This window comes from Poecilia latipinna, unplaced genomic scaffold (genome assembly GCF_001443285.1).
Source record: "Poecilia latipinna isolate Pla-1442-1.1 unplaced genomic scaffold, P_latipinna-1.0 Scaffold2582, whole genome shotgun sequence".
In the NCBI taxonomy this organism is placed as follows: domain Eukaryota; kingdom Metazoa; phylum Chordata; class Actinopteri; order Cyprinodontiformes; family Poeciliidae; genus Poecilia; species Poecilia latipinna.
Window position 1 is genome coordinate 25594 of NW_015115198.1, and position 16828 is coordinate 42421.

The 16828-nt window shown below is 37.3% G+C and overlaps 1 protein-coding gene and 1 long non-coding RNA gene across 4 annotated transcripts in view; both read right to left on the reverse strand.

The window, feature by feature from the left end:
* Window positions 1–9612: 9612 nt before the first annotated feature.
* Window positions 9613–9911, reverse strand: LOC106938399 (uncharacterized). Its single transcript, XR_001422610.1, has 2 exons — window positions 9747–9911; window positions 9613–9674 (listed from the first exon to the last, which is right to left on the reverse strand). It is a non-coding gene; the product is annotated as an uncharacterized LOC106938399 (long non-coding RNA).
* Window positions 9912–10700: 789 nt separating this feature from the next.
* The window catches only part of tecta (tectorin alpha), a 28749-nt gene continuing 22621 nt past the window's right edge, over window positions 10701–16828 (reverse strand). The window contains exons 17-24 of one of the 3 annotated variants that reach the window (XM_015020437.1): window positions 16596–16706; window positions 16320–16522; window positions 15443–15606; window positions 14736–14984; window positions 13661–13823; window positions 13489–13573; window positions 12044–12163; window positions 10701–11282 (exon numbers count right to left, since the gene is read on the reverse strand). In XM_015020437.1, the coding sequence (XP_014875923.1) occupies window positions 11179–11282; window positions 12044–12163; window positions 13489–13573; window positions 13661–13823; window positions 14736–14984; window positions 15443–15606; window positions 16320–16522; window positions 16596–16706 (1199 nt within the window). In that variant the 3' untranslated portion in view covers window positions 10701–11178. Of the gene's footprint in view, window positions 11283–12043; window positions 12164–13488; window positions 13574–13660; window positions 13824–14735; window positions 14985–15442; window positions 15607–16319; window positions 16526–16595; window positions 16707–16828 lie in introns of those variants that run through there. The other 2 variants (XM_015020436.1, XM_015020438.1) reach the window with 2 other exon arrangements.

A 16828-nucleotide genomic window follows, 5' to 3' on the forward strand; every position in this document is an offset into this window, starting at 1 on the left:
TCTATGTGCAAGTGATAGCCCTCGTGCTAATATTAGCATTAAGCTAAAACAATCATTTTTAACTACTTTTTGATATATTATCTACGTTTAGTTGTCAGGAGGGAGGATGTCTGGGTCGGTTTCTAAGCTAGTTAGTTGCTAGCTAGCTAAATAAGTCAGCTTGATTTGAACAAGTGGAAACCAAAAATAAACTGACTCCGATTATTCTTTGGAAAATAATCGGAGTCACTTCAGTTTCTTCCTTCATGGCGCCTCAGAGAGATTAGGTGATGTAGTTGCATTTGGGTCAACATTAAGACGGTTTTATGCGCCACATTCACAGACAGGTGGGAGCAGAAACATTAATTTTCTTCCTCTCCTCGGTTAGAATATTAGAGCTGAAGCAGCTGCTGTTATGAGGAAGATTTCTGCTGCGCTTTGAACAAAAAGCAGGCAGAACTGGAAGGATTTCTGCCGACTTATTAAATCCTGTGTTTGCTGTTTGAGCTGCAGCTGAAACCAAATAACAGTGATTGTTCTGAGCTAATTATTCCCAGCTCAGCTCTCGACCTTGGCTCTGCTATGACCCAGTTCTGACTCTGATAAGAGACTTGACAGCAGCCTTGAAGCGCTTTAATTGCCCTTTAATGTTCTCCAAAGACTTTTAATCTTATAGTTAAAGATGAGAGGATTTTACAGCTGGAGACAAAGTCAAAAAGTCCTCAGTTATGTAACAAGTGAGTGAAAATGTGCCACTTGTTGGCGCTACCTGCAAAGCATTGGGGAAGGAAAATAAGTATTTACAATAAAAAGACAACATTGCAAACTGTAATCTGGAAAAATCTGGTGTTTTTCTAGGTTTTTGAAACACTGAAACATCCAGCTATGTCTCTGTGGAAAACGTATGAGCATGAATTACGTCAGAGCGAGGACCGCCTCACAGCAGAGTAATCTGCCAGCGAGCCCAACAGGATCTGTGAGTGAAGGAATCTCAGCAGAAAGCCCATAATTAGCTCTTTCAGTGGAAATGGGACGTGTTAGCTTTGCCACATTCCAGACTGAGGCTCTGCTGTTGCACCACATTTCTTTAAGAAGCATCTAATTGCTGGATTATTGAGTTGTAAGGCCACACCTGCAGGATTTGGTGAGAATTATCCCTAAAGTAAATACCAGCTGCTCCTTGCTTTCTAGAATCAGATTGAAACCGAATTTGCCTTCAGGATACGTTATATAAAAACAGACTTCTGCTTTTCTGGCTTCCTGTTCCAGGAAGCTGAGCTGCAGTGCTAATGTTTGGATACTGAGTGGGGTAAGGCACTGTTAGTCAACATGCTAGTAACATCTCACATTCCATTAGTAGAGTTTACATGCTAGTCACTCCATAAACTAGTGATAGCATTAGCATTAAGCTAAAAATAATAACTTTTAGCTAATTTTTGACATGTTAGCTACAAGCATACTAAATGGAGTAAGTCAATGTAGTCCACATGCTGGTGATACTCCAAATGTTACTGGCATTATTTCAGCCAACCTTAGCACTAATGTTTGCAAACTGAGTCGAGTTAGTAGCTTGTAGTCAACATGCTAGTGATAACTCACATGCTAGTGATAGCATTCAAGATAACCTTAACATTTAAACTAATTTTCGCTGGCACAATATTGCTTGCATAATAAATGGAATAAGTCATTGTTAGTCCATATGCTAGTGATACTCCACATGCTATTGACTATATTTTAGCTAACCGTAGCACTGTTGCCTGACCACTAGTTGGAGTCTGGAGTCGGTAATATTAGTATGTCATCATGCTGCTGCTCTATGACTTTGTAAAAGACATGAAGTGTAATGCATCATTTTATTTGTCTGGATTTTTGCTGAGCGTCTGATCCCAGATTATTTGGAGTTCAACTCCCCTTAGTGGTCTGGAGGACTTTGCAGCATTTTATACTTAATGTTTTACTTTTTCCTTCTGTTTTCTGTGGTTGCAGCATTTTTCATTTGCAGCATTTCTTTGATGCATTTGTTTTTTGTTGGGGGGGTTTTTGCCCTTTTTTTAGTTTACATTATTCATGCATTTCCACCTGCCATTTTTCCTGACTGTCCCTCCCTGATGAACACAATAAATACCTTACAGTATTTGATGGATATTTTTCCTTTCAAACCTTCATTAAAAGAACCACAGACAACGTATATGAATTTTACGACCAAGCTTTTGCAAAAGGAGAAGTCTCAGCAAACTGTTCCTCCGAGCCGCTCACTGAGCGTTCTGAAGACCTTTGGTTACAGCTTGTCTTTTATTATCAAGCAAAAACAAGGAGTTTAGGTAAGGAAGACAGCAGAGACAAAATACGACTGCACACAGACAGTTTCTAAAATAGGGAGTATTCCGGTTGATAAGGAGGCACCTGTGGAAACATAATTGAAGGTCTGGGAAACACACAGATAACTGTTTCACATGAAGACGAACAGGCAGATGGGGCCTCCAGGTCAGTTTATACACACATAAGGAAGAGAACACTTAAACTGAAAATCACAATAATACTGAATGTTAATTAACTATTGATTAACATTAGACTGAATATGAACTAAAGTATTAACAAAATGATAATACCAAAAAATCTCTAACAGTATTCAACTCTGTTGGGAAACTGAATAAGCATTTTTTGCACTCTTCTTTGCAAACACATGAACATATTCTTCTTTTATCATTATTTCATTTCCTTTAAAGCTTACATTAGGTTATACAATGTAAAACCTGAAATAAAACTCCTCGTTTGTGTGTAAAATCTTGGTCAGTGAAGCTGTTCTGACTCTGATTCTTCTGATTTGTTTCGTTCTTCTGCTTCAGCACTGAATGCATCGCAGGCGGACAGAGAGCTTTATCTGTAAGAGCAATTAGCAGCTTTACTCCTGAGTCAGGACTATAAAATCATCAGCACCTCAACCTTTGTGCAGTGATTTAAAGATAGGAGAAAAAACTCTTGGTTTCAGTTAAATTTACAGGGAACCGGAGGAGTTTATTCACAGACGTTGGGGTAATATTTATATTTCTAGAAATTTCTGAACGACTTTGCAAAACAGAACCTCTGAGGCGATAGAGGTGTTGACGTTAATGAACATAATGATGAATAAACCCAGGTGACGGCACGTCCTGCACACCAGCGCCGATAATCACCGGTTAATAATCAGCTGCTCATGTCACCTTATGTAAGGAGTCACATTATCCTCATAAAAACCGGTTATCACTCATTTCAAGGGTGCAACCGCAGGTTCATCATCATCATCATCATCATCATCATCAGAAATGTCAGTGTAAACTCCTGAATAGCTACAACATGTCCTGACAGAAAGTGATCCCCGCTCAGTCGAATACCTTCCTGAGGAGTCACACAATCCTTCTCTGTAAACTTTGCAATCCCTCCCCTCACAGATGGAGGCGGCAGGATGAAGCAAAAGTCTGAAGGAATGATTCCCTGGATTTATTTTTAATTTTGATTTTAATCCTTTATTTGATTTTTTTTCTGCCACCCAAAGGACACCCTGTGGATGGTAGAAAGTAGAAACCTTTCTCTGTAAGCAGCAGAGAAAAAGGTTTTACTAGACTTTCAAATACATACCATTATCATCTATTTTTTTTACCTGTAAGTTTAAATAATAATAACTTAATATTCAAAAGTCATTCAGTTTATTTAATATTCAACAAGCTGAATATTAATATTAGTGACAAAAACCTCTGACTGTGGCATCAGAAACACTGAAACCAGATTTGAATTGTAATTAAAAATTAGCTACTTTTTTATCTAATGCTTTGGATAAGAACAATCACCTTCCTAGTTAGCAGTGCCACCACTGGTTATTATATTAACAAAGTATTATAAGTTGCTCTTCTCAATGTTATTTTGGTTACTTGGATTACATTTAAGTTTAGCTTAAAATTGTAATTTTATACAGAAAAAAAATGAGTGTGAGCAAATCAGTTTTAGTAAAAATGTGTTTCATTGTTCTGAGATCCTAAGTTAACACAGTTAAACCTGTTGAATTTCATCATTTTGAAAACTAGAATGGTTTCTGGTGAAGTCAGGTAATTTGGGTAAAAGTGATAAAAACAATTAAATGAAATGATTCCATTTAAATTATGAACGATTCACCTGCTGTGGCCGCAGAGCCGTCTCACAACTTCCTCCTGGTAAGCATGGATCTGAACTGATCACCGCTTGTTTGCAATCAAATGTCTCAGGGTTTTGATGCTGATCAGGAGGATTAAGCCACGCTCTACTGGAGACTGGAACTACAAGATGCACTTGGAAAAAGTTTTGAAATCAGGGTACATTTCTCCAAGTGAACTCAGGTTCAGTTTGAATGCATATGAGAACGCCAAGCGAACTGGAGACAGCACCAAAAGCAGGAAGTGGACTGTTGCTGTTTATAGTAAAACAATCACCAGTTTAACAGTAAAACCACCAGTTTAACAATAAAACCACCAGTTTAACAGTAAAAACCACCAATTTAACAGTAAAAATCACCAGTTTGACAGTAAAATCACCAGTTTAACAGTAAAATCACCAGTTTGACAGTAAAATCACCAGTTTAACAGTAAAAACCACCAGTTTAAATCCAGATGAACTCAGATTTGACTGAGAAATCTTTCTGTGAGGATTTCTTGATTATTCTGGGATTTCTGCAGGTTCTCGTCAACAAAGGAAGATGAACAATGTTTTTTCTCCCTTCAGTCATCATTTCATTGAATATGAGGATCTTAGCACTTCGGTAAACTGAAATCTTTATGAGTTTTGGACGTTCCCCTGAAACGCACCTTCCTAAACCTCGAGAGGGAGTGGAAAGTCGGAAAGTTCGGTGAAATTCGTGCCTCGGAGAATTTCTCAACATGGAAACAACCGGCACAGTTTTAGCCATTGAGCTCGTCTTTCAGTCAGAAGTTTCCGTCGCTCCTGCAGAGCATTGAAACTTTTCTAAGACACTTTTACCCACAATGCAAGAGTTCAGCGCTTTAAATGCCTCCGGTTTTGTTTTGGTTAGCAACAAGGTTTGTCTATGGATTCAAGGCCAGTTATTATAAACTACTAACCAAACTGACCCAGTTTCTAATGGCCTCATTTAATTAAGTGACACATTTTGGCTTCACAGCACAGGTGGTGGATGGAGATGGAGGTTTTGGTTTTTAATTAGGATTAATTTCTTGCAAACAAGTTAAACTCTTACAATAGAAAGTTTTTAATTTAATTTAATTTTTGGCCCATGTGACACAAAGTTTGGACACCCTGCAAACTTTGTGTCAGAAAGTTCATTAATTTCTCACCTTTTCACTGTGGTGACCTATAATTGGCATCAGAAACAGGAAAAGTTAAAACTACTGAACAAATATTAACCATCCACAAACAGAACTAAAACCAATAAGAAGATTAAACAATATTTTGTAAATTTTTAACCCAATGACTGATGAATGGTAATATTTTCTGTGCAGTGAGAAAGTATTCATCCCTTCTTTTAAATTGATTTGCTTAAGCCCTATAAATATTTAAAATAATCAAAAAATGTATTTATATCAGAAAAATATTAGCTGAGTTTGTACAAAATGCAGTTGAGGTCAAAGATCATGGTTAAAACCATGGAGAGACAAAGAGGTAAAAATTAAGACCATTTCAGAAAAAGAACATACCGGCAGTCAAACACGGTGGTGGCAGTGTGATGCTCTGGGCCTGTTTGGCTGCTTCAGGATGACCATCAGTTTATGAAATTCTACCAAACTTGGTTCTGCAGCAGAACGATGATCCAACAGAACACCAGACAAAAAAAAAACGCATTTTATATCTGGTCTAGTCAAAGTCTGGATATCTAATTGTAATGGTGCGGCATTAACTGACCTCGTAAAGACCAGTGATGCTGGATGCTTCCACTGTGCCTGAATTAAATCGGTGCAGCAAAGCAGAGTGGGTCAAAGGTCATCCAGGGTGAGCTTAGCGACTCGTTAGCAGGTATCAGAACCGCAGCATGGCAGCTGGATGGACCAGCTGCTGGGTTTGGGGTGTGATTACTTTTCCACTCGGGTCCAGGTTGGTTTGTGTTCGTTGGAAATACAGGAATGCAGGTTTGTGTTTACTGGAAACAGCGAAGCTTTTGGCCAGAAAGCTCATGTGACAAAGCAAAAGCCATTATTTGGTCTGAAACGAGGAAGGTGACATAGTTGATTAGCATCTCAAAAAGGTAAAATAATCCCTGAACTTTGACCCCTAGCCCCAGAGGAGTTGAGAAGCAGAGAAAAGGAGGACGTTCAAACCGTCTTCAATCCATCTTATCCCCTACTCCAACATCTTTCTATGAAACGGCCCGACAGAGGTTTAACCGGTTATGGAGCTGTTAGCATGTTAGCATGGCGGTCATGAGGATGTTGCTGCGCTCCATTTATCTTGGAAGGTGGAACTCAGAGCAGGAAGAATGCTAAATTCAAGGTAAAGGCGTTCCAGTTAATGTTGTTGGAAAAGTCAAAGAAGTCAAAGAAGTCAAAGAAGTTTGGGTCTTTCCATTTATTTCAGCTATTAAATCGACCACCATCAGACTTCTTAGTGAATGGTTTACAACTGCAACTACAGCATCGCTCTGATGTTTCTTCTTCTGGTGTAGAATTATGACGGTAAAGTTGGATAAAATGCGACATGACTGTTCAGACTGCAGATGTTTTAAAAACAATCGGATACAATTTAGCTTGGAATCTTTACTTTCCATAACCAAACACCAACTAGTTCAGTTAGCAGCAGATGCTACATGTAGCATTGATTTCTGTCCCACTCTTACACATATATCTTGTAAAATAAATATTTCCACCACAGCTTACTGCTGTTGACATGAGAAGCGGCCATATTGAAAAGCAAAACCGGCCTTACAAGCCGTAATGGTGGTAACTGGAGGACTTCAGAGGAGTTCAGAGGGCGCTCCTGTTGATTTTTCTGCCTCTGAAAATTTATGAAACAATTTTCAGACTCAGAAAAATCTGCAAATTGCGTAGAAACAGTCTTCAGTCAGAGGCTTCTCTAGATTCATGGCGAGACTGGCTGCTCCTGGAGAACATTTCTGCACTAGCCACACCGACTTTTAGAAGAAATTTGATATGTGTTATGACAACATGTAGTTACTACATGTTGGTACAACAGGTAATGAAAGTTTTTATGAATTGATTTGAAAGGAAGCAGAGGTTTGTGTTGACAAGAAACAGCCAATAACTTTTTATAAAATTATTCCTAACATCTTCAAATTTAGTTTTTCTTTTGTACAGTCGTTCTCAGTTCATCTCTTTATCCTTCTTTAATCATATCGTTGCCATGCAGACGCCACCCATCGCTGTAAAACGTGACCTACTTCTGCTCCGAAGGTGTGAAATTGTTGGTTTTTATTGATTTATCACCTGGCAACAGTATCCTAGAGACAAATTGATCAAAACATGACAGAGGCTGATGTTGGGCCTGTTTTACATGTTTGAAACTGGGAGTGGATTAAAAAATGTAGCCTTTAATTATAGATGAATGAATGTCTGCTGACTCAGCTGGGGTTGGGTGTGCGGTGGTGTCATAATCAGACGAATAAAAAAAACAATAGACACTGGTATGGATTTTCAGAACATTTATTGAAGGAAAGTTGTTTCTGCTCAAACAATAAAAAACAGGTTTTAAAGTGAAGAGGACTGTACATCTGTACACAGGAAGCAGCAGGAAGGCTCAGCCACTGAATTAAACTTTCATCCGTCACTGCAGGTTGGTAAGGTGAGGAGGAGACAAGCGGGCAGATTGTTAGGAATGCAGGACTTTACTTTCCCTCTGTATCAGATGACCGGCCTTCATGGGAAACTACAGAAAGTCTTCAGAGAGGCGACAAAATTCGGCATCATGAAGCAAAACTCAAGCATATTCTGGGTTATGTTTATGTCTTATTATTTCCACAAGGTGCTTTCCTCACACATAAATATTTCACTCATTAACTTTCACAGAACGTTTTTCCTCCTGGATATAATGCAGCTATGCAGGCTCCCAACAACTTTGGCTAAAAATGATACAAGATATTTTAAAATATGGATACTTTTCTGTAACAGTGGCAGGTTTTAGACATTTTTCAACTTTTCGTGGAATAATTAGATTGAATTTCTTCAACAGAATGACACTGCAAACTCCAAAAACTCACAAACGCAACAGTGCAACCACAGGACAAAATGATGCAAAAAGTCAACAAACAAAAAAACATACATGGCTGCAAACTCCAGGCCACTAGGGGGAGTAAAGAGCTGGTCATAACATAAATAGGAGAAGAGTGAAAAAAGGGAAATTGATTGCTTCTGTCTGTTACCTTTGTTGTAGTATTTATATATTTTTGTGTAGTTTTTAATTTTTAAAAAATATGTTTCAAATATATTTTTATGGATGGTTAGCTCTGTGAGCAGCTCATATTTTCCTCTGGATTAATAAAGTTTACTTTATTCATCCAGCTTTTGTCTGGACAGCCCGTATTTCCTGAAGGTCTGATCATAAGTGCTGTCGCCCTCCAGTGGTGTGGATGACTTCTACTTTATTGAACAAATTTGCAGTTTTATACTTGCTGTTATTTTTTGCCATTTTTCCTTTTTGCTTCCATTTCCTGTGACTGCAGTATTTTTCTGTCGTATTTGTTTTATCTTGCTACGTTTTGGAGTTTGCATTATTTGCAGCCTGTTTTGCCACTTGAACCTGTTGTCCAACAAAAACTAAAATCACTCATAATATTGATTTAGATCTATTTTACTCACTAAAAAGTTAGAAACTATCTGCATTTCTTTATTATTTTTAAACAGAAGAAAAATTCTCTCTTTTTTAAATGGTTTTGTGTTTTTCTTTATTCTAAAATAAAAAAGAAAGAAATTGGTGTTTTTTATGTTATTTTGTGGTGTAGATATTTTGTAAAAATTATTCACTTTTGTTTTAAGACTGGGTAATTATGTCAGTGTATTTTGACTGCTGAAACTCAAAATTTCCCTTTTTTTAAAGAAAATGTATGAGATTTTCTTTAAAAAAATTTCCTTGCAAATGTATTTTTTAAATTCTGAAATGACTGTCAAAACCTCTGAATTTTTTGACATTAGAAACTCAGAAATGCACTTCTTTCTTTCTAGAAAATTTCTGAGGTTAGTCTAAAGTTTCTGATACTTTTCTAGCAAATGTTTGACTTCTCAAGCTCAGAAATATCTTTCCTTGTCGGGAAATGGCAGAAAGCTGTGATTCATTCAATCCGGCAGTGGACAACTTTGTTGCAAAAGAAAAAATGACCTGACGGATTTAGGTAAAAATAATTTATTTTGACCTAAATAACTATTTAGGTCAAACTTGAGGAACTAATAATTCTTAAAGCTGTTCTGAGCAGTGTTGTTGTTTGGGGTGAATCTGGTTGTTTGGACTTGACCTTCTGGCCTTTTTGCTTTTAAGCCACCGCTATTGTGGTTAAAATATTCCATTAAGAAATGGGACACTAACACGAAGAGCCTGTCTGTCATCTATAAGCTTTTGTTTGGAGGATTAACCAGTTTCAGAAGAAGATCAGCAGAGATTACGGGGCTGGTTGTACTAAACACCCTTTTTAGTACAACCACTGAGTTTTGTTGTAAATATGCCAAACCCATAGGGGGCAGTGTAGCAAAAGATAAACCTGTCAGCTAATCAGAATGCTTCAAAACAACCATGACTTTCTGTTAGGAATGATGCTGCGTTCCTGTTACACTTGAAGTTGTAACTTGGACCTGGGTTTGAAGTCAAACCAGTTAATAGCGTTTCAGTTAAAAAGTTGAAACTTCAACATGGCGACCCTCATACACACACTGTTTTCCTCTACGTACATAATTTTAAACTTTACTTTCCATTACAAACAACATTTTTCCTTAGTTCAGTTTAGAGTGAACTAAATTGAACTAGTTTAGTTATAGCTAAACTAAACTAGCTTACATAAACAATGTTAGTTACATTTGTTTAACTACACAAGTCTTTTTTGCAAATGTCAGGTATTGTTAGTGGCTCCACATTTTTTCTGGACTGAGCAGAAAAGTATGATGGTGTATTAGAGCCATTGTAGTTTCTAGCTTAGCTAAACTAAGCTAGTTTAGTTTAGTTTAAACTAAATATGAGTGTGATGATATAAGGATGATGGAACTAGCTAAACTAGTTTAGCTAAACTAGTTTAGCTAGCTACAGTTTAGGTAAGCTAGCTACAGTTGATGGAGTTTAGGTATGGTAAACTGTAGGTAGTTTAGATAATGTAGTCATAATTAGCTAAAGAAGCTTAGCTAAACTATGTTAATTTAACTAACTGTAGCTAGCTAGAATAGCTAAATTAAATCAGTTCAAGTAGTTTAGTTTAGCTAGTTTAACTAACTGCTAGCTAAACTAGCTAAACTAAACTAAAGACACACAAGACGTGTGTCCTGGAAAATAAAAAGGTTTCCACCTCATTTTACTCCTGTTGATGCGAGGAGCGGCCATATTGAAACACACAGTTAGCCTTACAAGTCATAGCTGGGGGGAGTCGGAGTAGCTCCTAGTTTCCCAGTCTGAAATCTGGGAGGGTACTCCAGTTGATTTTTCTGACTTGGAAGTCAAAATTTCCGAGTTCAACAGAACTTCAGCTTGGAGATGCTGCAAGAAAATTCTCACAAACTATATGAATAAATGATAAAATGAAAAAGAGATTGCAACAAAAATGTCATTCTGTGACTCAATTCAATGAGTATTTATTTTAGATGCGGTTGTTATCCCAGAGGTAACGCTTAAAAGGCCAGTTTCAGATTTTACTCTTACAGTTCTGACTGTGAAACTATCCAATCATGTTTTATTTCACCCAGAAATGTAGTTTATAATAATTTAATCACAATCTCTCCCTGACTTTCACTTTTAATCTATCTCAAATGTTCCACTGTTTAGATTTGAAGACATTTGCTTCTTTGGCGCCATCTGGTGGTGATTATTTATAACACAATACTTCTGTAAAAAGGAAAACAGAAACGTTGCAAAAACATAAAAAAAACAACCTCTACACACTTTAAATTAGAAATCCTGATGAATCTAAAGAACAGAAGCTTTACAGCGTTCTACAAAAAGCTATTTTCACATCTGCACTCAGAAATTCCTCTTCCTCTCGTCTTCAAGTCTTTTCTTTTTGGTGTTTGGCTGCTGTGGCTGTTAGGAGACGATGAAGGAGTTAAAGTGGGTGAGGATGATGGAGATTACGGCGCTGGTGCTCAGCAGAGGAAGAGCAGGGGCAACCTTACAGGACGAGCTCAGAGCTGCAGAACCAAAACCAGAACAAAACCATCAGATATGCAAATAATCCCCAGATATTCATAGATTGAGATTTTATGCTTCACACATTCAACAAACACGCAGAACTCAGCGATGGCTTATTTCTGTAAAGTTTTCTCCATTCTCTGAGTGAAACAAGCTCAGATTTGTTTTTTTGAGGCAACAGATATACATAAAGTCATTTAAAATGCAGCATAAATGCAAGAAAAAGTAGATGGCATGTTCTCAGTAAACACTTTATTTGCCTTTTTCCATGTTATATTGCCTAATAAATGTATGCATTAATGTTTGCAGAGCAGATTATTTGCGTTGCTGAGATGTTTTCCCACAGGAAAGCGTTATTTTTCCACCCTGTTACCATGGAAACGCTGCGTCCTGCAGGTGTCAATTACAATAACCTGTCCAAAAATATCTGTGAGCGATTCATGGAAAGCAGAAACTTTTAAAAAATATTTTTGTTTTTTCTGGAAAAGTAACACAATTACATATTTTAATAAAAATAAATAAGATCTGAAATATAAGATACAGTAGATTTGTTTTTTTTCCCTGTAATATTTAGTTTTTATTCTACAACAGGATGTGAGTCACTCCTTCTTCAGAAACTTTGGCGACAGTTTAACCAGGTAAATATAATAAATGTGGAAGCTTGTTGAAGAACTAAAGGAATTAATTTTCAATCTTTAACTAGGACATTTCAGATCAGACTCAGTGACTAAATGTTTGCAGACTGTCGTGTCTTTCTTACTGCGGCAGCTTTTCCCATCAGGCTGCAGCATCCCAGTCACACAGCTGCAGATTGGCCCAGTTCCCTTACTGGTGCAGATCTGCTCACAGCCACCGTTGTCTTCCTCACACCAGTCGGACTCTGGAGAAAACAGGAAGTGATGTCATCGACATAAAAAACCAAGACAAAACAAAAGCTGCTTTTTAACAAATACTGTCAAGGTTTTACTTTTTTTCAACATTTATTGGTTTATTTTGTGAAGTTTTTCTTCCAGTTTATTGATTATTGGAGATATTCGGAAAAAGTTTCTTCCATTTCTTTTAACATTTCTTGAATTAATTTTAGTTTGTTTTATAACTTTAAACAGAGAGCTGACTGGAGATTTAATTTGATTATTGTGAATAATTAAGGATGATCAGGTTTCAGTTAATGAATTAAATGATGAATTAAATAATGAAACCACCTGAAACTGGTTGTGGTTGTTATGTAGACGCTTTGATGCGTCAGAATAAAAGACGTTTACGTCACTTTGGAGTTGTTTTGATACAAAGAGGATGCAGTGTACGAGTTGTACCTGAATGCACCTTAAAAATCCAGTGTTTTTTTATTTATTTTAATTTTTCTAATGTAATTTTTATTTATTTATAGAGAAAAGTTCCATTGTTTTTTAATAGTTATTTTTTCTTTTACTTTAGTTCTTTCTATAATAAAGAAAAAAAGTTCAGTTGTTAATAGTTTTTTCATTTTTTACCTTAAAAATAAAAGTTCAGCTGCTTTTAAAATCATTTGTAATTTTTTAATTTTTTTTCATGAAAAAAAAAAAAAAAGAAAATTTTTTTACATCATGTTTTAAATAAAAAAATATTTTAATAAAAGAAAAAAAGTCTGGCAGGTTTTATTTTGAACCATTAAAATAATTTTACTGAACAAACAGATCACCTATTTTAATAAGTTCATTTAATTTTGAATAAAAAACATGAAAAAAGTTTTTTGTAAATATACTGCTCAAAAAAATAAAGGGAACATTTCACTTTAATTTTGTGTGTGGCTCCAAATCCAGGCCTCCATTGGTTAATAAATTTGATTTCCATTGATGATTTTTGTGTGATTTTGTTGTCAGCACATTCAACTTTGTACAGAACAAAGTATTCAATGAGAATATTTCATTCATTCAGATATAGGATGTGTTATTTGTGTGTTCTCTTTATTTTTTTGAGCAGTGTAATTTTCAAAAATATTTTTTTTCATTTATTTTTTAAAGTTCAGTTGGTTTTTAAATTTTTTTTATATAAACAGTAAAAGCTTTTTAAAATAAGAGGTTCAGATGAATTTTAAAATAATTTCTTTCATTAAAAAGAGCCAGCAGCTGGATTTGGACTCGTCGTCCTCCAGAACCAGAGGAGTTTATGATTAATCTCAAAGTTAGTTTTGGTGAAACAATGAGAGCCTGCGGAGGGTTTTCTGACCTCTCCTTCTGATGGGTCCCACTGACAGGATGTGCTCCTTGTGCTCGCTGTCCTCTGAGTACATCCTCCTTTTGTGTGGACAGTTCTGGACCAAGACGACACACAGCTTTACTAAAACGGAAAGCGGAACGCGCTCCGATTGGCGCCGAGCGTCTTTCCTCGAGCCTCTCACCACTTTGCAGGCGTTGGTGTCCGAGTCGCACAGCGACACGTCGCAGTGCAGGTGCACCTCGTCGTAGTCGCCGATGAACTTGAAGACGGTGACGTGGAAGCGGCAGGTGAGGGACACGCCGTTCTCTGCCATGCCGATGGTGTTGTCCTTCGTGTTCGGACACCTGGAGGAGGAAAAATACATCAGCCTCTACGAACCAAAGGTTTTATATGTAAAATAGAGAAATGATTTATTCTAAGTTTTTAGAAATAGTTTGTCTTGTAAGAAAGACAAACTATTGTCTTTTTCACAAGACAATAGGGCTTCTTTTATGCTTCTGAAAGACTCAGATCAGCAAAATGACTGCTTTGGGTGGCCTAGTTAAAGCCTGAAATGGAATAATGATGCTGTGTAATGATCTTAACTAGACAGTTCCTGTTGGAAAACTGAATTAAACCAATTCAGCAAAAGCAGAAAGGGTCAAAGGCCATCCACATTGATGCTAAATGCTCATTACCAGAAACATTTGATGGTTTCTGCTCCCAAACTTTCTGAGGTTGGGGGTGTGATTACTTTTTCATACAAGTTTGGGTAGCTTTTTATTTTCTTTAATAAATGAAATTGTTAGGCATTTACTTTGTTTATCTTTGTCTAATTTCAACACAAAGTAATAAAACTCAGCTTAAAAAATGACTTGCTCGTTATTCTGGAATTTAACAAATAAGGAAACAATTGGAAATCGTAAATGACCTAAAACAGAAAAAGTTTATTCTGATTTCAGGTCAGACAGGAAAAAAACATAAATGTGAGTCTTTTTATTTAATATTTGAAACTTCTGGTTTCAGCTCTTAAAAACAACAAAACATGGCAGCAATAGCTGCATTATAAATACATATTTTAACTAATTTCCATCTTGTTTTTATCTAACAGAACTGAACAATGTCATTTTAAAAATGGGCAGATGCACAGGGCGTCATCAGAAGGGGGCGGCATTATTTTCTTGTTCCAAAAAACAATAAAATAAAATAAATCCAACCCGTCAGGCTGGGTTTTGGTTTCTGCTGACTAAGTGAACCTGCTTTTTGAGGCGTCCTACCCTCTCTCTATGATGATGTAGCGCAGTCTGTCGCTGCTGTAGCGCGACGGTGTGGCCCAGCACATGTTGACGATGAGGATGAGCTGGTTGACGTCCGCCCCCTCCACAAACACGCCCACGAACAGGATGTCCCGCGTGCTCAGCACCACCTCGCCCTCCCGGTACGGGTGGCGGTACGACGAGTTCTTGTAGAGCGCCATCTTGGTGATGAAGTTTCCCTCCTGGGTCGGCAGGGTGAGGTTGATCACGCTGGAGGGAGAGCAGAAAGCGTCAGACATTTCTGTCCCAAAATAATGTTAACAATAAAATTAATAGCAATGATTTTACTGGGTCATGCAGAATCTACTGGTTCCTTCTAATCAAGACTAAAAATGGTCAAATATTAATTTTTTGGATTGTTTCTTTAGTCCCTCAGGTTTTATTTGCTTTAAATTTGCATTTTTTAACACAAAGCTTAAATTTTGCTCTTAGCATTTTAATATATTTCCTAATTTTTTTCCCTTTCTCCTTCCATAAAGCACTTTAAATATTTAAATTAAGTTTGATTTAAATTATTGCTGTTTTGCAGAAAATGTGGGATTTTTCTTCCCCACTCAGTAAATCTTTGTATCTTTCTGTTTTTCTAAGCCTGATATCATGAAGCTGGAATAAAAGCTGAATTATTTGGGGGATTGTTTTAGGTTTCATTTTTGCGGCAGGCATGAGACCTGAGCATGGGCTTCAGGACCGTCTCCAGGGAGATCTTCAGGTCCAGCTCGTAGGCGCAGGAAAACTCCACGTTGATGGTTTTGTCTCTGGTGATGACGTTGCCGGTGTTGTTGACGCTCTCGATCCAGACGGTGTTCTTGTACATGATATGTGTGCCGTTGGACTGCAAAGGACAAAATAAGAAAATAAACACTTTCAGCCCAGAAACATTCAGTTAAAGGAGGAGCGAGTGAGATTTACAAAAACAGAAACAATGATCCAGAAACAGATGATTATCCACATGTTCTGCTTTTCTTCTATCTGGCCAAACTAATATGCAACTTCAAAACTGTTTTTTTATTTTATTTTATATCATCAGAATGAAAAAAAATGCATATAAATACACAATATCACACAATACACTTAGTGCAAGAAAGAAAATATAAAAGTCAAGTGAGTAAGATTTCAGTTTATCATTTTTTAAAATAAACTTAAGTATGAATGTAAACTGGCCAAAAAACCCAACAAAAAAATCAGTTAACAGAAATACTTAAATACATAAATGAAAACAACAGAGCATTAGTTTTACAAGATGCTCATGTTTCTTTAACAACTAAAACTTTATGTGCAAAACCAAGATTCTTGTTTTAATACAACAGAAAATCTTCCTTTTAAAAATGATCTACAAATAAGTATATATTAAAAAGAACCTGCTCATCAGTTTTCTGAGCTTGTGGTCAGAAACTTTGTTCATTTTTATTTCTGTGTTTAAAATGACAGAGCTGCTCAGGTCAGGCTCTGTTATTTGATGTCATCTTTTGATACTGCAATATTTTTTCTGAGTCAAACGATCCACCGGTTTGACCGTAAACGAGGCGATATTTGACAGGTGAGCACCTGGACGATGGAGCCGCAGTGGCCTTTGGTGTTGTTGATGTGAAAGGAGATGAAATCCTCGCCCTCGATGCCGGCGCAGCGCTCGTCGTTGATCCTCACGTCTTCGCGTTCGAAGCCCAGCTGGAAGAGCTTGCACTTGGAGATGGAGACCTCCATCAGGGCGTGCTTGCAGTTCACCTCCGCCTGGATGATGTCATCCTCACCTGCTGCACACATTCAGATGAAGCACAGGCGTGTCTGGTGGGTGTGGGCGCCGTGACGCGGCGGGAGCTTCACCTGCAGGGTTGGTGGGCAGCTCCGGACAGCCGCACAGGTCGCCTCCGTTCTCCAACTCGCAGGTGAAGTTTGTGCAGATCTCTCCGGCACACGGGTCGTAGATCCATTCTGCTAAAGACAGGTGAGCACACAATGTTAGCTGTCGCACTCACACAGAAAGACCAGAAATCAACCTGGATGTTTTCACACCGTTCAGATTTATCACTTGCAAAAAAACTGCAACACAGCCAAGA